Below are 20,760 nucleotides of genomic sequence, written 5' to 3'. Positions count from 1 at the left end.
TTAAGATAATGTACTAGAGTCAATTAAACCCACGTGGGCTTTTGGGTTGTTTTTTTTGTGGAGACTTCACAGTTGTCTCCTCGCCACCCTTTTCTCCCAACAGACAAACCGTGTGGCTGCGTTACGTCGTCAGGAGCCAGAACAAATGAGAAGCAGGCTGAGGATGTCCAGACGGAGCTGCAGCAGCGGCAGGCCTGTGGTTTCTACGGGTAAAGAGGAGATATAGCGGAGACTGCCTTGTTGAGAAAGGTCTGGGAAGGTCGTTCAGGTGAAGCTGGGCCGAGGGCTTCAAGTGTAAACTGAGGTCCATGCCATGCCCATGTCCAGATGGGGACAGCATGTTGGCTCATTGTACAGCCTAATAAACATTTTATGTTCTACAGGCAGGCCCGATGTAAGCTGACAACAATTTGAAAAACGGTGTAAAACTACTACCACCCCCCCCCCCCCCATTGTATTCACACCAGTGTGCGCCAAGCATCCTGCACTCTAAACTAAAACATGTGCTGCTGCCGCTGACCTCCAAGCTCAGCTTCATTATGTTCATGGAAGGATTTTATGTTATTGATAAGAAGTAGGCCACTATAATGAATGCTGTTATACAACACACTTTTTTTTTGGGGGGGGGCTTAGTATTCTCCAACTTTCCAGCCCATCATTGTAATCTGCACAGTGTGCTCATGTGTTGTCAACAATCCTGAGCTGAGAGACGAGACGACATCGGTCGCTCATCTACAGCTCGTAGGTATCCACCGCCTCCTTAAGCTGCATCTGACACGATACTGACATATTACATGATCTGCCGTTCGGGCTTTCTAACAGCCAAAGTTGAATGCTTTGCATAATCTAGAGTTCCTCTAATCAGTCAATCAAAATTAGACATTACATTTTTTTCAAATTGCAAATCATCAAAAAAAAATATGAAAACGTCTCCCTATTAAACACACGGTATGTAATTTCTGCCACAAAGGTTCTCTCAATCAAAACAATAACAAATGACGGATGACGTGGGTACGAGCGGTGCATCATGGGAGTTGTTGTCTTTGTTGTTAAACGACTGCAGATGAAAATTGATCTTTAGCTTAGCAGTTAGTGATGGCTGCTCACTTCTGATTGGTGAGTCTTATGTTTCCCTGTTCTTCTGCCTCCTTTCGTAATAACAGCACATGTAATACTTATTTGGTTTATTTGCTGTCAGGCTCGGTGGATTGGAAGCTCAGTAAATCGTTAGCTGCAGCCGTTAGCCAGCTCACAGTAGCCTGTGAGAGCCGACCATCTGATATGAAACCATTGGCAGGCGACCTAATGACCAAAATTTCAGATTTCTTTGGGTTTGAACATTGTTGGAATCATTTCAGATAATGCGAGTGCACAACTCAACAAAATGCTACAGAAGACTTACATATTGTACCTTTAACGCAGCACGTAAAGATGTCTCCTATTTCACGAACACAGGGTTTTAAAAATGATAAACAATATAAACCCTGCTACTTTCTGCTGTTTATACGTCTTAAATCAGACAATCCACGCTTAGATCATTTAGCCGAGTCAACAAACAACTGGGGGGGAAAAAAACAACAGCAATTCCGCAACACGTCAACTGTTAATATGATCTACCATCAGCGTGTTCCTAAATATTTCATGTTGTACTGCCACAGGGTGCGTTTGGCTTCTGCACTGGACATTTTCAGGAAGACAAGCCGCTGACAGAGTGTGTACATATTTTAACGAGGCACTCCACACGTGTTCTGCCGGGGGCTCAACTCATTACGCCACATTCGAAACAAACACGGCGAAACGCCTTCGCTGCTGCCGTCACGCCGCGCTCTGCTCCGTCTCCCCTTCCTGCCGACGACTCTTGCGTCACGAGCGTACGCTCCGGTTCAACACACAGCTGGTGCTCTTGTCATGTGGTTCTGTTTACCGTCATCAAATTCACCAGCACTCAGTGGAAACTTGTTTGTCTGCGGGTTGGTAACAAGAGAGCATGTTGTGGTGTTTGGACGAGCCCCGGACAAGTTGCACAATCGTCTTCTGCTCCATGTCTTTCTTTGTCACTTGAAGGGATTGAGCAGAAACATGCAAGTGTGTGTGTGCACGTGTGTGTGTGTGTGTGTGTGTGTGTGTGTGTGTGTGTGTGTGTGTGTGTGTGTGTGTGTGTGTGTGTGTGTGCGTGTGTGTGTGTGTGCGTGCGTGTGTGTGTGTGAACCCTACCATCCTGCTGCCTCCTAAGTCCGTGAATGATTTACTGTTTATTGAGCTGGAGATGGGCTTCTGTTCAAAAGTCTGCTCTACAATAAAAGAACACACCACCTGTTGAGTTCATGCTTCTTTTAACGTTGTGTTTTTTTTCCCCCCAACTTATATATAATCGTACTGCAGTTAAATCAATCTTCCATCTTAAAATGTTAACTATTTTATGAGGATGAAGAAGTCTGATGGAGTTATAGCACTGGCCTGAAAAACCCATAAAAATACTCTTGCAGCGCCTCGGTTGAAAGTTGAAATGTTTGCTGACTACTCGGCCGAGCTAAGAGCACTTAACCTTGGAGAAACAGGGAGCCTTCTTTAACAGCCAGATAAGAAAGACAAAGACCGACCTGCTCGCAAAAAAAGCAACCCAAACATACGGCAGCTAAGCAGCACACGCTGAAAACATGTTAATGGCTTTAAGAGCGTGTCCTTATATCTGTATTCCCATCATGGAGTGCTACATCACACATCGTATTTTTCAAACGAATATTATTATTATTATAGCATTGCATGCTGCACTTGTACTTCAGTTATCAACTACATTGGAGCCACTTTTCCAGTTGTTACTTTTTATATCGCATAATGATTTTTTTTTTGCCTTCGTAAGCAGGTACAAGAAGAAACATATCTTAACTGGAGTGCCTGCCACTTGTTGGCGAACGGAAAGTGGATAAAATCGCTCGTGCAATAAGGGAAACATGGCAACTAAAGTTTAAACATGTAAACAAAATGCCCTGATATTCCATGACTTGCCCTGCTTTTGCAGAAGAAATGCCCCATTTTGTGCACACAATACCTTCTGCACATGACATGGTGCCTGTATAGATTTGTGCTCTTTATGTCGTCTCATTTTAGCGGTGGGAAACCGATATATACGCTGAGGTAATCACGAATGTAGGACAGGGAGTGCTCGGTGTTTAAACAGCAGGTGTACTGTGGGAAGACGGCAGGCAGGTGTGGTATCGACTGTCGGCTGTAAATGACAGAGGAACAGTTTATAACTTAAGGAGGCATGTCTCCACATGAAGAGCTGGTGTTGCAGCAGCTCGGCCTTGGCTTGCAGTTTGTTACTGTAACTTGCTCTCCTTGTTCCAATGGCACGCTCATTAAATTCTTGGCCTGATAAACCTGCTCTGCTTGTGTGCACCTGGGTCGGAGCTGCTGTACGAGTCCATAGCTGAATACTAAATAGTACAGGAAGAGACTTGTAACGCAAGGGATTGTGACTGGTCGCCTGTCAGAAGGTGTTAGGTTAGTCTGCTGTTGCCGAGGTCGATGCTCCTGACACCAATATGACTTCTGCAGGCTAAAATAAGACGAAAAAGACATCGGTTTTTATGAATATTACTGCCAACGAACAGCCAACACTGCCACAGATACTCTACCTCTAAACAAACAATACAATGACCTGTATTGCATTCTGTAAAAAGGAAATGCTGCACACCGCGGACACAATGGACAGACAAGGTCACTCAACTCGAGCTCTATTTCTTCATACAGGTTTCACCAATTCTCAGCCTGCTTTTGTCTGCAGTAGATACAAGACACTGACACAGCCCAGACTAAGAAAGTGTTGCTTTGCGGCACTTTATGAACTGCAAACCAAACAGGGGAGAGAACTGAGAGCAAGGACTGTTGCTGATATTTCAAGAGAAACCTACGCTGATGTGTATGAATGCATCCTCTGTGCTTCGGTTCTTTGGGGGACAGATGCAGAGTTAAATAGTCTCAAAGCAAGTAAACCGAGAAACAAGCAAGCTGAATATCTGTGAAGATTCTCATTCGTCCAGTTTGAGGTCAATCTAAATGTTATCCAAACACAACTAGACTGAAGATGTTTCTCCTCTTATCCACCTGACTGGAGGGGGAGTCCCGGGTTTAACTGGTGTTAGAAAAATGACTCAAGAGGCTTGGTTCAAAATCAAACACATCGGACATTGATTCTTGCAAGAAGGAACACATACATGCAACCTCAAAGAGAGGTGTCCAGCAAAGAAGGGGCCTTCCTTCCTCCGAGGTCAGCTTTTATTCAGTGGGACAAACAGTAGACCATCACCCCCATTCCCTTTGTACCTGCTTTTGTATGGTAATACAGAGTTGGCTGTAGGTCACAAGATAGTCGTCAATTAGATGCGGAAAGAATCACTTGCAAATAAGACAGAAAACAAAGGAAACTTTTCGGGGCCTGAGACTTTCCGGAGCCACAATGCAAACAAGAGGAAGAGACAAATCTTTCCTTTCCATCAACTAGTCATCTTAAGAGCTGAATATCTCTGCAAAATATGGACCCGGTTTTGATCTACTTCTGTAGTGTCACATCCATCCCTTTACTGAACATAGTACAAGAAGGTCATGGGCATTCTTGTGCACGGGGCTGAAAGTGAATGAATATTCACAAGGAAATGGGTGAAAGGTGTATTTACAAAAAGTTAAAAACTAAACTGGCCATTCAAACTTTTCTGCTGTGTCATGACAGCTGATATCCCTGCAGATGCTCATAAAAACATCAGTAAGCATCTCTTTTGTGCTGCAGGTGAATTGAATTTATCATCCGCTTTCACCGGGCATTCAACATACCATTTAAAAGATTTACTTCAACCAGAAGAACACTTTCGAAATGTTGGTTTTGTAACTCTGTATGCAAAAAGGAATTTTTTTTTCTAACGCTGTCCTTGACAATCGGTGTCAGTCCTGAGGCAGCAGTGTGTGGCAGAGATTCATTATTGCACTGCAGCAGCGTTATACTTCAGTGGTGTGGTGCAGGGGTAGGGGCAGCTGTTTGTGTGTCTGTGTGAAAGAGATGTTGACACGGAGAGAGAATAAGAGACAGAGATACGGTGAGTCAGTGAGGAGTCGGCTGAATGAGTTAAAGAGGAAAAAAAGAGACAAACTCGAGTGAGAAATCAAGATGGAGCGAAAATATTACTGCACTGCAGGAGCCAAAGTTCCCCTCAGTCTCAGTGGCCCCTTTACAATATCACTGGCCTGCAGTGCTACTTGAATCCATATGTAGGGTGGGGCGCGCACACTTAATTGGACCTCTGCTGTTATGTAATATGCATGAGGGGTCACTCAGCACGACCCTTGGTTGCACCCTGCATGTCTGCAGAGCGGGTCTGAAATGGCGAGTTAGGTAACTGAGCCAAATGGTAAAACATAAAAATGCAGGGGAATAAGTTCTGTCTGTGTGTGTGTGTGTGTGTGTGTGTGTGTGTGTGTGTGTGTGTGTGTGTGTGTGTGTGTGTGTGTGTGTGTGCGCGCGCACCCATCCGTGGGTATGACTTCACCAATTGTTGGTGCTTTGAGTTATTACCTAACAGATAAGTGGGACCACATGTGTTTCTAGTCACTACTGGGGTGTGTCAAAGGCAGGAGTGATGTCATCATATCATATCTCAATTTTCATATATGAATGACAAATCTTTTGTAGCGTGTTCCACGTTGGGTTAAATCCCACTCTTATCTCCAACTAGATGCAATCATTAACTCCCATTATCACCATATGGTTTGTCTGGGTTTTCAATAAAACTACCGCCACTAAGAATGTCACACGTTCAGGAGGGTTTGTCTGCATTTTAATTTCAAAATCAAACTTCAGTCAAATTTGGCAGAAGGTCAGGGCCTGTGGCTGTGCCAAAAGATTCACCTTCGATGTAAATTCATATCCAGGTGTGGTGCAGAAGTTTATAAAAATCATGTCAAAACAACCTATATTTTCACTATTTTTCCATCTTGTTAAATGATGGTGTGTTCAGTATTAGCACATTGCTATGCGCCATCATTACATGCCTGTGCCTCAGCAAAACACCCAAAACTAGTGAGCTTATTAAACATACGTGACTACCCTGTACTGTACATGCTCAAAAAGCTGATGAGAATTGCTAATATTGTGACTTTCCTGCCAATGCATGTGTGCAGAATAAAAAAAAAAAACTCAGGTCTGATCTCAGGCCTGAAAACCTTCCTAACGAGTGCACGCCAGCTCTTTTTTTTTTCAGATGCGTTTTGTTAGGCAAGGTCTCACTGGAGTCCTGCAGTGTGAAGGGGTCCAAGACACGCATGAATGAAATCTGAGAGTGATACTGGGCCGCGGCCAAAGCCCAAAGGTGAAGAGATGGAATATGACACAGCAGGGGAAGTTCAGTCTGTCTGATGAAGTCGAACTCACTGCACTGCTTCTTCGGTCTGTAAGAGTCAGGAGTCTGGCTCGAATCTGTCATTCTCTGTTGTTATGTGTTGTGTTTCTATCAAATGTCTTCCAGCTTGTGCCGAGCATTCAGTTTAATCCTGTCTCTGACATCTGCGGCCTCCTGGCAGGATGGCGGCGCTTCACTCAGACCAGTCCTTTAATCTGCACGGGTCTCACAGGCCGAGATATGAAGTATCTGTCTACACAGCTGGAGTATATCCATCAAGTGTAATGCACGGTCTCATTACCTGCTGCAATAAACACTACCATGTTTGATACAGAAAATTAAATGACAAAACCAGACTATTTAGATAGCACTTAAACATTTAGATTAGTCTACAAAAGCCCCTTACAAAGTCCATTAAGGATGGAAAGGCTGTGTAGGCTTTGATGTTCCACTCCCTCTTTAATGTCTCCACGGGCAGACTGTAATGTCGGGTTAACAGTTAATGATAAAACACTTGCACACTGAAGACAGAATTTCCACGTTCCAACAATAGCTGGTTAAGGTCCAAACACAACATAAAGATGCGCTTTCAGCTCCTCCTCGGTAAACTATGTGAATGTCATTCCAGCTCTGAAGAAGCCCCCGGATACGACAGAACAAAGCGGACACCCGAGTCATCTGAGCAACACGGACAATAACTGCAGTGACGTCGTTTGACTTTTATGAAAATACAGATACGAACTTCAAAAGAAAAGCGACTCCACCGCAACCATCAGACCGAATCATGCAAATCAAACCGCAGCACCGAGCAAATATTGATAAAAAGAACTTACAAAGACACTCATTGTTTCCAGCATGAGAAACAGAAAACTGTTTAGAAACGTTTTGCCTGTCTCTCTTCGTAACGTCGGTACGATGCTCAAAATGATATTCAATGATACTAAAAACTCGGTGTGAAATTCATGGTATATGTCAAAGGCAATGTACAATGTAATATAAGCACAATATAGAGAAATATATTTATAGAAATATAAAGAAATACATTTTAAAAACACAAAATACATGCAAAGACCTATTTTTCTTGTTCATTCAGAAATATACAGCAGAAAAATGATTCCAGCTGACTCATATTGACACAACTCCTCTGGTTATTTATTTTATTTATTTATTTATTTCACTTTATTAATCCCCAAGGGGAAATTTCTTCGTTCTTTGTTACACCAAGACTATAAAATGTCAAAGATTTTGTATCTTCTGACATGTAAATTGAATGCTTTAAGTAGCTTGTCCTTTAGTAGATAAAACTTTGGTAAGTACTGAAATAATGAGACAATGGCATTAATCCTGCACATAGTGTAATCAGAAAATGTGCAAAAAGCACTCCAGGAAAAATATATACACAGCAACCCTGATGTACAGTCTCCCTCTAGTGGCGTTGGTCTCAACCTACAGTTTCTAAAGGTGCTGTTGAGTGGCAGCCTGAGAAGGACTGGACTTGAAGAAGGAAACAGAAGGCAGAGGAATGACAAAACAGAAAATGGTCTCACCTCCGGGGCTGAGAGCGACGGTCATCCTCACCGCTGCCCGACTCCTGAAGAGGCAGACAGAAAGCAAGAAACAAAACATCATCATTACAGAAAAGGGAGAGTTTATTTATTACTTGGATCACTTCACACCAGCAGCTCCCATTTCAGGAGGGAACAAACTGTACCACATTGACCAAAGAGACTTGGATGGCTATTTGCATAACTTACCGAGTCAGACTCAATTAATGTCGCATTAAAAGAGTGCTAAACTGGCTGGCAGCTACACGAGGCTTTTCATCTGTGACTTCAGTCACACGGCGGGGCCAGCGTGGTATTTCAATTGAAGTTCAGAGCAAGGACAGGGGATAAGGCTGAAACAGACCGGAGTGTCCACGCACCCCCCACCGTCCAGCTCTCTTTTTTTTTTTCCTCCAAAATGCAATCATCCTGCCCCCCCCCACCGCCACCACCACTACAACCAGCACAGCTCGCCACACACAATTTTAATCCCAGCCTGTTTTAGTAATCCCTCCCACAAACTCTGGGAACTTTCTCTTTGGCATCAATCTGTCAGTCCTGAGGCCAAAATACACACACACACACACACACACACACACACACACACACACACACACACACTGGACACTGAACAATAATAAGATGCTAAAGCAGGTGGCGATGAAAGATGATGATGATGAGTGAGGACGATAGTGCTGCATGCAGGAGGTGAGGTCGGGAGGAGGGCGGTTACATCTGTTCGTGTCTCCACTGATGTGATTCATCCCGGAGACGCAGCTGTCTGAATTCTGCTCGCTGCATCAGCAGACTAACACGCTGCCCTCAAGACAAAATATTGTGACACAGGAGCAATAGGAGTCCTTGCACACGCACGCACGCACACACACACACACACACACACACACACACACACACACACACACACACACACACACACACACACACACACACACACACACACACACACACACACACACACACACACACACACCTGACAAAAACATTCCTCAGCAGATCTCAAAGGCGTATGTGACACCAGCATACCATGACACCTCTGCAAAGCACTCACACACATTGCTGATGTGTGGAGGGGCTGTATACGTCTAATAACAACATACCATAATGAGCTGATCTCCATGGTTACCGTGCAACCGCATGTATGTGTGGGGAGTGGTCGTATAGCCAATCAGAAGAAGGGATTGAGTGTGCTGCTAGGCAGATTTGTACACCGCCACTGTGGGGAGGCTACTCCCCAATGTGCCGAGGGCAAATAATCTGAAACCTACGAAACTAATGTACCCGATCACTGACAACTTGTCCAGAAGGCAGCAAACACATTTCACATGAAAGCTGAAGTTGAAGTGGCGTTCCAGCTGTGAACCTCATGATCTTTCTTTTAAGAGCTTTGTTCCCTGTTCTTCCTTCCATACACTGCTCTGTTGTGCTTTTCCTTTTCCCAGGTTTCTGCTCTGTCCCCACCTCCGAGCAGCAGACACCTCACAAGAGTGCTCACATGGCTGCTTCCCATCAGAAAAAGGTCTCATGACAAGCAGCTGGTAACCTCAGGCTGGGATCCTTTCACTGCCTCAACGCTACCAAGCCTCACCGCTGATTTATACATTCACCTTACATCACACTTTTTGTGCACCGTTTCATGGACTGGTCATGATTTTAACGGACATGTCCAAATGGTACCAAGTGATGTGCACTGCAGCCTTTTTAATCCTGATATTTTTAGATTATGTATATAGCCCACTTTTCTCAAATGTCCTCCAGATTAATTCTACACCCTCTCCCAGCCGTTGCAGGCGTTGCATGTTTGTCGACCATCTCTCTGAAGGGGATTTTCTTAATCTATTCACCATGATTTGCACGGCTGTCCATGTGACTCTCCACCACACTGGACCTGATATCTGCAGCAACACAGACAGTCACTGTGGAAAAAAAAAAACACAAAACAAAAAACAACCCATTGAGCTGCAAGTTGTGTTACTCAGAGGTCAGGATCTTCAGGGAAACGTTTTTTATAACATCCAGTGAAAACAGTGCGGCCGACACAACTCACTGGGGGCAATTGTTCCTGGTCATGGGGTGACGGTGCCTTATCTGTAGCAGCCACACCACCACCCCTGCTGTGATGCGTCGAGAGCCCGCAGCCAGACGCGGGACGCCCTCGGTGTGTCAGAGGGGACAACGGGACGACCTCGGGGTGTCAGAGGGGATAACGGGATGACCTCAGGGTGTCAGAGGGGATAACGGGACGACAGAGGGGTGTCAAGAGGGGATAACGGGACGACAGAGGGGTGTCAAGAGGAGGTAACGGGACGACCCCGGGGTGTCAGAAGGGGTAACGGGACGACAGAGGGGTGTCAGAGGGGATAACGGGACGACCCCGGGGTGTCAAGAGGGGATAACGGGACGACAGAGGGGTCTCAGAGGGGGTAACGGGACGACAGAGGGGTGTCAAGAGGAGGTAACGGGACGACCCCGGGGTGTCAGAAGGGGTAACGGGACGACAGAGGGGTGTCAGAGGGGATAACGGGACGACCCCAGGGTGTCAAGAGGGGATAACGGGACGACCCCGGGGTCTCAGAGGGGATAACGGGACGACCCCAGGGTGTCAAGAGGGGATAACGGGACGTCAGAGGGGTCTCAGAGGGGATAACGGGACGACACAGGGGTGTCAAGAGGGGGTAACGGGACGACCCCGCTGCCTCCAACCGGGTCTGACGGGCCTGTCACACTAACCCTCTCCCCCCTTGCTGTCACTCAACCAAGCAGCTGTGCTGCTGCTGTCGCGTCTGGCGGTGTGGACAGGTGTAGACAGGTGTAGACAGGTACAGACAGGTGTAGACAGGTGAAGACAGGTACAGACAGGTGTAGACAGGTGTAGACAGGTGCAGACAGGTGCAGACAGGTGTAGACAGGTACAGACAGGTGTAGACAGGTGAAGACAGGTGTAGACAGGTGTAGACAGGTGTAGACAGGTGAAGACAGGTACAGACAGGTGTAGACAGGTGTAGACAGGTGTAGACAGGTGACAGACAGGTGAAGACAGAGACAGGTGACAGGTACAGACAGGTGTAGACAGGTGAAGACAGGTGTAGACAGGTGTAGACAGGTGAAGACAGGTACAGACAGGTGTAGACAGGTGTAGACAGGTACAGACAGGTGTAGACAGGTGAAGACAGGTGAAGACAGACAGGTGTAGACAGGTGTAGACAGGTACAGACAGGTACAGACAGGTGTAGACAGGTACAGACAGGTGTAGACAGGTGAAGACAGGTGTAGACAGGTGTAGACAGGTGAAGACAGGTACAGACAGGTGTAGACAGGTGTAGACAGGTACAGACAGGTGTAGACAGGTGTAGACAGGTGAAGACAGGTACAGACAGGTGTAGACAGGTGTAGACAGGTACAGACAGGTACAGACAGGTGTAGACAGGTGAAGACAGGTACAGACAGGTGTAGACAGGTGAAGACAGGTACAGACAGGTACAGACAGGTGTAGACAGGTGAAGACAGGTACAGACAGGTACAGACAGGTGTAGACAGGTGAAGACAGGTACAGACAGGTGTAGACAGGTGTAGACAGGTACAGACAGGTGTAGACAGGTGAAGACAGGTACAGACAGGTGTAGACAGGTGAAGACAGGTACAGACAGGTGTAGACAGGTTCCATACAGGTGTAGACAGGTGAAGACAGGTACAGACAGGTGTAGACAGGTGTAGACAGGTGTAGACAGCAGCCCATAATAAACACAACCCGGTAGCAGCTTTCATCCGCAGCGATGTTTCGTTGTGAAGAAGTCAGTCTGCCTCTCAGGGAGGAAGTGAGTGAGCAAACATGAGGTCTCCCCGTTAGCATTAGCAGTTTGAGTGAGTTTACGAGGAAAAGCTTCACGCATTTATCAAGAAGCTGAATCAGTAACCTGCCGGAAGCTCAACAGCTCGAAGATAAAGAAACCTCCACCCTTCAGCGGGGCCGTCGGGAGCTGATTTTAGGTGTAGTTTTTACAGTGTGATGCTAGCAGCTCGTCACAGTTAGCCACCCGGTGGACCGTGAGCGGTGTCGACCGGAGGAGACGACCGGACATGTCCACCCGGTTCACGGGTACTTACCGACACGCAGGGGCTGGAGGTAGTGCTCGGTGTCGGCGACCGCTGGACGGTGACCAGCGCCATCCCGCCGCCGGCTGCTGCTGCTCGGGCTTCGGTCACCTCGCAGACTGAAACGTCGCCGGGACGTCAGGCATTATTTTGGGGCAGAAACCTGCAGCACGCCGCGCTTCCTCCCGGAGGTTGTTTCACCGGAGGTCGCTGAGTTGTCCCGCTCGTGTCACGTTGTAAAGAGTAAACAAAACACATCCGGTCTTTACTTTTTCTTTTTTTTTTTCAAAAGAAAAGCTGAATACAGGAAGTGTTATATTAACTCAAATACAGAGAGGTCAGATTACTGTGCATATTTATAAAACGTTCAAATATCAGTCTGGTATTTTTTTTTTTGTATCAGCTTTGAGACCCTTTTAGACAATAATTCATGCAGTCGTCTTTATACTGGGTAATTCAGTGCTTTTATTTTTGTAATAAAATCTAAAAAAAACTTCCTGTATTGTTCTGCCTGATTTCCATCGACTTGATGTAATAGGCTGCCCTGCCGGTCTCAAGCGCATGCGCAATGGCAACCAGTTGTCAAATGGTTAATGACTGCTGGATGAATACTTACACCCCCATTCATCCTGAGGTCACTACCAATTGATCAATTAAACTGAGGATAATAAGGAACAATACGGCAGGTGGAGATGCTAAAATGTAGATACAGTGTGTGTGTGTGTGTGTGTGTGTGTGTGTGTGTGTGTGTGTGTGTGTGTGTGTGTGTGTGTGTGTGTGTGTGTGTGTGTGTGTGTGTGTGTGTGTGACATATCATGAATGATCCATCTTTGTGTGATCCTCTCTTTCCTACAGAGGATCTGCTGCAGAACAAGACCTGACCTTACATCTCATGTTTTTCAGTTATCTCCTCTGGGAGATGGGTGTGGTGGTGGTGGTGGTGGTGGTGGTGGGGATGGGTAGGTGGGGTGAAAGCAGAGCAGGGGGAGGTGTGTGTGTATGTGTGTGTGTGTGTGTGTGTGTGTGTGTGTGTGTGTGTGTGTGTGTGTGTGTGTGTGTGTGTGTGTGTGTGTGTGTGTGTGTGTGTGTGTGAGGGATGATGGTGAAAGGACAGTCAGAGGAGGGTCATGAAGAAGAAAGGAGGTGAAAGATGTGAGGAGATATAGAGCAGTAAATACAACCCCGTATCTCAAAGAGCCTTGAAACTCACGACATAAAGTGTCAAATCAAAGTGACAGCGAACACCTTCACCACTGCATTTTATTGAAGGCGCACAAATACTCTCTCTAGAGTGGATGTTCAGGGATAAGCGAGTGCTGGCGGTTTAGATGGGTGTGAAACTGAGGTCTACCCGAGGATATGGGGCTCATTTTGATTCACTTCATTGCATTATCTGGGTCAGTGCCTCCTCCTCCTCCTCCTCATCTTCTTCCTCCTCCCCTTCTTCTCCCTCTCCTCAGTGTTCCTCCCCCTCCTCCATCTTTTTCTCTTCTTTTTCCTTTTCATTGATCAGCCAATAAGCCTTGTGTGAGATGAGGAAGAGAAGGAGAGAGCGGGACAAAATGCGACAAAATAAAACACAATCTGATTGTGGGAGAAAAGCAGTTAGTGCTGCACTTGGAGGGAGTAAAAGAAAACGAGAGGAGGATGGAGTGGTGAGAGACTAAGATAGAAAGTAGAGATCAAAATAGAGAAAGCACATGATGGGAATGATTGCAAATAAAGAAGTGACAGGATGATTGACGACTTGTCCTTACCACTCCCGCCTCCCCCCCTTCCATATCCAGCCCTGCAGCTTGGGTGGAGCCCATTAGGCCTTACACACTGTGTGTGTGTGTGTGTGTGTGTGTGTGTGTGTGTGTGTGTGTGTGTGTGTGTGTGTGTGTGTGTGTGTGTGTGTGTGTGTGTGTGTGTGTGTGTGTGTGTGTGTGTGTGTGTGTGTGTGTGTGTGTGTGTGTGTGATAGAGCGAGAGGGTGAGCAGCTGTGCATGTAAATCTAACTATATTAGTTTTTGATAGTATGGTAAAAAAAACACAAAAAAACCAGCTCTACTTAAAGTGGAGACAATCTGTGTATTTGTTTGTCTTTTATAGCATTAGGTGGAGGTCATGCACCTGCCAGAGGAGACAAAAGACAAGAGAGCAGCCAAAGACAGAGTCACAAATCAGGGCAAAAGCTGAGGAAAGAAAAACAAAAAACAAATTGACTGCAGACAGGTGACAACAACAGGCGGGGAGACGGAGAAAGTCAGTGTGTATGGAGAAAACAAGATTAGGATTAGAGCGGAGGATGATTCTACTTCAGGGATTTAGTGTCAAGACAGAGACAATGGGACTAAAGGAAATCCTCCTTGTAATTAAAGTGCTGCTCTCCAAAAGAGACTGGATCACAGACATGAGTGTGTGTGAGAGAGAGAGAGAGAGAGAGAGAGAGAGAGAGAGAGAGAGAGAGAGAGAGAGAGAGACAGTAGAGATAGTAAAAAAAAGAAAGAAAAAGCAAGTCACATTTGAACCCATTTGTATATATGAAGAGCAGGAAGTAGAGGAAGTTTATAACTGACATGCTCCACAACGCAGATATACATCCATCTCAGGGATTCCTACTAATAAGGTTTAATCCAAGACACTACACAAATGTATGTAGTTAATTATTTATTGATTTGATTTGATTTCCTGGCATCGTGAATCCACACCCTGATTCCCCCCTCCCTCCCTCCCACACACACACACACACACACACGCGCGCGCTCCCCTCCTCCCCCTTGTGGTTAGCTCTGGTCAAAGCAAGCTACACTGATTCTGATGTCATGATACTCTTTAAAACCAACAGGGGGGGATGTGACCCCATTAAAAACCAGTGGAGACAGTGGAGAACAAGTGCTAATACTACACATATAATATGATTATTTATTTTATAATAAACTGGGGTTGTGTTTTATTTGTTAATGGTTCTGCTTATGTGGACCTAAAGTACCCCTCCAGCTGGGACAGAGACTTTAACACACTGTGTGAGGTGTGCATATGTATAATATATGTAGGCCTATATGTTAGATAGTGTTAATGCAGCTCTGACCTTCTAGCCATTTATTTCAGCACAGAATCAAAGTCGCCATGGTAACACATACTCTTATTTTATTCAGCCCTGTTCTTGCCTGCTAATTGTCACACCTTTATATTAGCTGTTATTAATGATGTCTGTCTGTCTGTCTGTCTGTGTTCACCTGTTTCTTTGCCTGTCAGGACAGGAGGGCCTAATGTTGCGCAACGTCATGTTTTCATAGACTTTTAGTCCGCTTGAAAAGCATCACAGTGTGAATTTATGTTATTATTCAAAAGTAATGGGATTAGGGTGATTGGTGGGTCATTTAGCAAATTACAATTAAACCCCTTGTCAGTTTAACAAAAGTCAAAAGAACCTTAAAAAGGCATTTCAACAAAACTCTCCTGAGAGGTTTAATTGGACCTGCCTGCTGATTTGATGTTAATTTTTTCTACCAAATACAACAGCAATAAATTCAGACCAAGACAGTGTTTTCATACTTTAACATGCTCGGAGACTGCTTCAATGTGACAAAGGATCTCTTCCGTGGCAAACAAACATTTTGCAGTGACAGCATGAAAAGAATAGGTATAACTAATACGGTAAACGATGCCTCTTTTCCCACTGTCATTAAGTCAGCATGCACATTTGGCCGCTTGACATTTAATGGAAAGGAGCCATCGTTAATGTTATTATCTACATCTGAGCTCTCCCTGCTTTGACAGGTCAAAATGTCTGCTGTGAAAATATTCAGGTGGCCGAAATGTAGACGCTGAAGTGTTTGAGAGGGATTTCATTTTGTTTGATACACATGTATTTTGCAAGTGTTGACAGCGAGACAGGACTGTATACAGTCAGCTCTGCATGTGAATTACCTAAACTGGCCCACAAAAAAAAAAAAAAAAAAAAAAAATTAAAGAAAAAATGGAATATCACATCTTAATCAGGTTTCAGGTGTTTTTAATGTGATTTTTTTTTTTTTTTATAACATACTGAAACTAAAGGAAACCTGTTCATGGACCCATTTCAAAACATGACAATCCCATTTATCGCATGATTATGATCACATTTATCTCACGATTTCTGTCCCATTCTTCTACTGGTTGAGCCCTCATTTGTCTTAATCATGACTATGAGCCTTTTACTTCCGTCTTTGTCTGATCTTTTGTCATTCTCTTCATCTGACTCCTTCTGCTTTGACTCTGCTCCAGCTGATTCTTTCGAGGTGTGGCCACTACTGAAGCTAAAGGTCTGCTGGAAAAGGTGATGAGCGGACACTCTGCAACCCAAAATAAGAGAATTCAACATCGCCCACTCCTCGTCCATGCATGGTGAAGGTGGAGGGAAGAAGGCCCATTATCGTACATTTTAAACATTAAATATGACCATTTCATGGTCATATTTATTGTTTGTTCTGTTGATTTGAACAATCATGTACATACAGTATATGATGTGGGCTTTCTTGGATAATTGTTGACTGCATGTTATCTGGACTCGTACCACACTGGACTGTTTCCAAAAAAGTTGGGACGCTTTGTAAAATGTAACACACAATGCAATGATTTTTAAATCACGTTGACTGAAAACTTAAAACTGTAAACGTAATTGGAAATATTGACCAGAGACACAGAATTTGTTTTTAATGTATGCTCATTTTGAATTTGATGCCAGCAATATATTTCAATAAAGTTGGGACAGGGGCATGTTTATATGCCTAACTGTGACATTAATCTCACCGTTGTTTTATTCTGTTTTCTTGTGCGTTCTCGTTGTGCCTTGGGGTTTTCAAATTCCATATATTTATACAACACATAAATAATGGAGTCAGTGCATTTCAGAGTTACAATTCAGCATCACTTCCCTCGCTCTCTCCTCGTCTTTCTCGTCTCCTCACCTATAATGAGAAAACAACAGATCAAGGACCTCTCAGTGTATCTTGGCAACAATTATATGAACTAAGAAGACAGAAGAAGGGAGCAATGGAGAAAAGACAGAGAGAAAGAGAGAGAGAGAGCGAGACGGAGAGTGTGTCAGAGTGAGCAGAGGGCCCACCCTGCAGAGATAAGATGGTATTCTCCCTTCGTGCAAAATGAGTTCATTAGGGGAGTGAGAGACAGTCATTGCACGGAATCGAGGTTTCTGTGTGATAAAGGGTGGGAGCGACAGGCTGCAGGGGAAAAGAGATTTTCATTTCCTGTTCTTCAGAGGCAGCTGCAGTATCAGGGGATCAGCAGAAGGCCTCAGTAGAGGGAGAAAAAAACATGGAGAGGCAGGGAGTAGACAGATGGAGCAAGTTAAAGAGGTAAATGCCAGGATTTTTCTATCAGAGAAAATAACGAGTGACCCTGTGGATCGCTGTCAAAAAATATTTATGTGGAGAACTGAGAGGAGGAAGACAGAAAGGGAGTTGAAAGATATGTCAAACTCAGCTGCTCGCCGAGAAGTGGAAAGTCAAAGTGAACTGCTGCCATGAAGTATTGGGGTTATCATGGTTCACATGTGATCCTGTGAGGGAGTTCTCAAACTGACAGCAGCCAGACTGAGAAAAAGAGAAGGTGCAAAGATGCACAAGCAAACACAGAGTCCAGGCCGGCTCGCCCCAAATTAATATAGGAAAGAAGAAAATAAGAAGATATGAGAGCTGGGAGAGAGATGAAATGAGCTGGTGGTCTTGATAGACACCTGATAGTGAGAGAGGCTGGCTGGCAGATGCTGAGATGACAGGTACAGCAGAGGTGGAGGGATACGCTGGCTGTGCTGCGCTGTTTAATATAGATCTGCAGTGATAAGACCAGGCAGTGAACACAGGATGTGTCCATCAGTCAGGGGAAGGGAGTCCAGAGGAAATTGCCACAATATACCATGCGCGCGCGCGCATACACACACACACACACACACACACACACACACACACACACACACACACACACACACACACACACACACACACACACACACACACACACACACACACACACACACACATAAAGGGGGAACTGGCACACAGCTCAGAGTGTGGATGATGATTATGTGCACATTCAGGGAGGCGCAATTAAAACCATGAAATCTGGAGTTTCATTTCAAACCTGGCAGATAGAACTGCTGATGTGTGGAAAAGTAGAACTGCATACTGCAATAATGACACTCATCTAAAAGTTCCTTCTGCTTAATGTACGTTATACGAAACTCATTTATTGCAGGTTGTACTGAACTCACTGGCTACACAATGCAGATGTGCACATCTGTTGTACATTGGCTTACAGCAAAGAAGGGTGAGCTGAAGATAATCTTCTCAACAATACTGAAATCAAACACGCATGCTCTCTTTGTGTGTGTGTGTGTGTGTGTGTGTGTGTGTACACCTCTCTTACATTAATCCTGTAAATTAAATCTGCAATCAGCAGCTCCAGCAAGCAGTCCTGTGTTCACACACACACACACACACACACACACACACACACACACACACACACACACACACACACACACACACACACACACACACACACACACACACACACACACACACACACACACACACACACAACATGTATGACTATCTCCGGACTGGTCGGGACAGCCGGGATTTGAAGAGGCTCAGTGCAACAGAGACCTCTTCTGATCATGATGGCACTCAGTTAACACTGTTGTGTGTAAATGATTCATAACACAGTCTATGGATTATTTTTTTTATATAACAGAACATATTCATTGTTTTCACATGTTTATCACATGCTGTGTGTCAGATCTGAGCTGGCTCATTATACAGTCACTAAGAATGGTCAACAGAGTTGTTACCGTTAAAACCCCTTAAAACTTCAGTCCCCCTAAAACGCCTCATCAAGGTTCACTTAAAGTGAGCTGAGAACTGTGTTTGAACCATTTGTACTGACATGAATTCGGTCTCTTCTTGAGGTGGCACTCTGACGTTTTATCCCCAACAGTCAAAATCTCTCTCGGTGCTACATGGCACAGAGTTATAGAAGTTTGAACACACTGAGCAGACATTTTTTTTAAAATTTCCTCCTAATTTTTTTTGCAAACAAATTTCAGAATAATAAAATAAATAATAGAAATAGTCTGACCTCTTCCAGATTCAAATATGATAGCAAGGCCACAGAAAAGGAACATATTACTTAGGGTTTCATAAGGGTATGTCCAGCCATTTCCAAAGAAAATGCAATTTGGAGAGATTTGGAGACATAACAAGAGGTTTAGTATAGAATGTCATTTATATTTATTTTAATTTTAAATGAATTAAATTGTCTTTTTTTTTTTTGGTATGTGGCTGAACTTTTTATCCCTTCAGTAACCCCATCCTGTGCTGTTGAGAAACACTGACATTATGATACTGCCACTACCGTGTTTCACTGTAGGGATTCTGTTAGCTACATGATGAGCAGTGCCTGGCGTATAATGGACATAGTGCTGAGAGTTCTGCCTAAATAGTTCACTTTTTTTTTTTTTTATATAGTCCTTCAAATGCTATATGACAAACTCCTAGTTGGCTGTCATTAGCCTTTCACTCAGTGTAGTCTCCATCTAGCTGCTCGACCATAAAAGCCTCGTTGAGTAAATGCTGCTGAGATGGTTCTCCCATCTCTGCAGAGGACTCCAAAGCTGCGTTCAGAGTAACTCTTTGGTTCTTGTTCACCTCCTTTACTGAGGTCTTACTTCTTCAGTTTCACATTTACTGAGGCAACTGTGTTACTGAGAACTCTCCAAGCTTAAAAAAAAATAATTTCCTTCCCTGACGCTGATCTGAGCCTGAAGTTGCTACAGTTTTATCATGAAGGTCTACAGAGCGTGCCCTTCAACTTCATGGTTTGGTTCTGTCCCAACATGCGGTGTAGTTTGTGGGACCTTTATAAACACAAGAGTCTCCTTTTCTTTTAAATCACGTCCAATCACTGTGATTTGTGGCAGGTGGACTCCGGTTCATCAGTTCTACACACGTCTCAAGAATAATCAAAGCAAACAGGATAAACCTGATCACTGTTTGGAAGAACACCACAGAGAGTCTGAATACTTTAGTAAACCAATGATTTCAGTTTCGTATTTTCAATAAATTTGCAAACATTAAAATTAAAAACATGTTTTCACTTTATCATTATTGGTCATTAAATGCAGATTGATGGAATGGTGTATTTTATCCATCTAAAATTAAATCTACAGTTGAATGTTGTGAATTAAGAGGGGCCTGAATAATTTTTTTTAAGAGGATGTAAATATGTTTTCTGAATAATTATGAAAAATAATCTGTGCGCTTTTATGATATGGCCCTTTAAAGGTGTCACTTTGTTTTTACTTAATCACTGAGAATCTTAAATAGTGCTTGCAAAAGTTTTTGGGGTTTGATTGTTTCTTTTCTTTTAAGCTACACAATAAAACGATAGTCACAAAATAAATAATTAAAACTCAGAAGATGCCAGGACTGAAGACACGGCACATACGATACAAACTCTATTTCTTCTGTCAGTTTTAAATCCAAGTTTCATATTCAGTCTTTGTCCAGTGTCTGTTTCTGCAGCTGGCACATGAAAACATCCGTTTTACTGAACACAATATTTTGCTAACTTCATTATGTAAGTATAACTTTTAACGTGTCAAATTGTGCATAGTACCCGACTGACACATGTATGAAACAATCAAGTAACAGATGACAGAGGTTATTATT

General features: G+C 44.1%; 1 protein-coding gene across 1 annotated transcript in view; it reads right to left on the bottom strand.

Annotated features, from left to right (window-relative positions):
• Positions 1–12,277, bottom strand: part of ssh2a (slingshot protein phosphatase 2a) — a 33,869-nt gene extending 21,592 nt beyond the window's left edge. Inside the window, exons 1-2 of the mRNA XM_069700596.1 lie at positions 12,056–12,277; positions 7,937–7,980 (exon numbers count right to left, since the gene is read on the bottom strand). Coding sequence (XP_069556697.1) covers positions 7,937–7,980; positions 12,056–12,118 — 107 coding nt within the window. The 5' untranslated portion in view covers positions 12,119–12,277. The remainder of the gene's footprint in view (positions 1–7,936; positions 7,981–12,055) is intronic.
• Positions 12,278–20,760: the final 8,483 nt, after the last annotated feature.

This window comes from Brachyistius frenatus, unplaced genomic scaffold (assembly GCF_029030835.1).
Source record: "Brachyistius frenatus isolate BFR_SWC_R1_liver_20210118 unplaced genomic scaffold, ASM2903083v1 Contig_1, whole genome shotgun sequence".
In the NCBI taxonomy this organism is placed as follows: domain Eukaryota; kingdom Metazoa; phylum Chordata; class Actinopteri; family Embiotocidae; genus Brachyistius; species Brachyistius frenatus.
The sequence above is the reverse complement of the archived record's forward strand: the minus strand, read 5'-3'. Positions and strand labels throughout refer to the sequence as shown.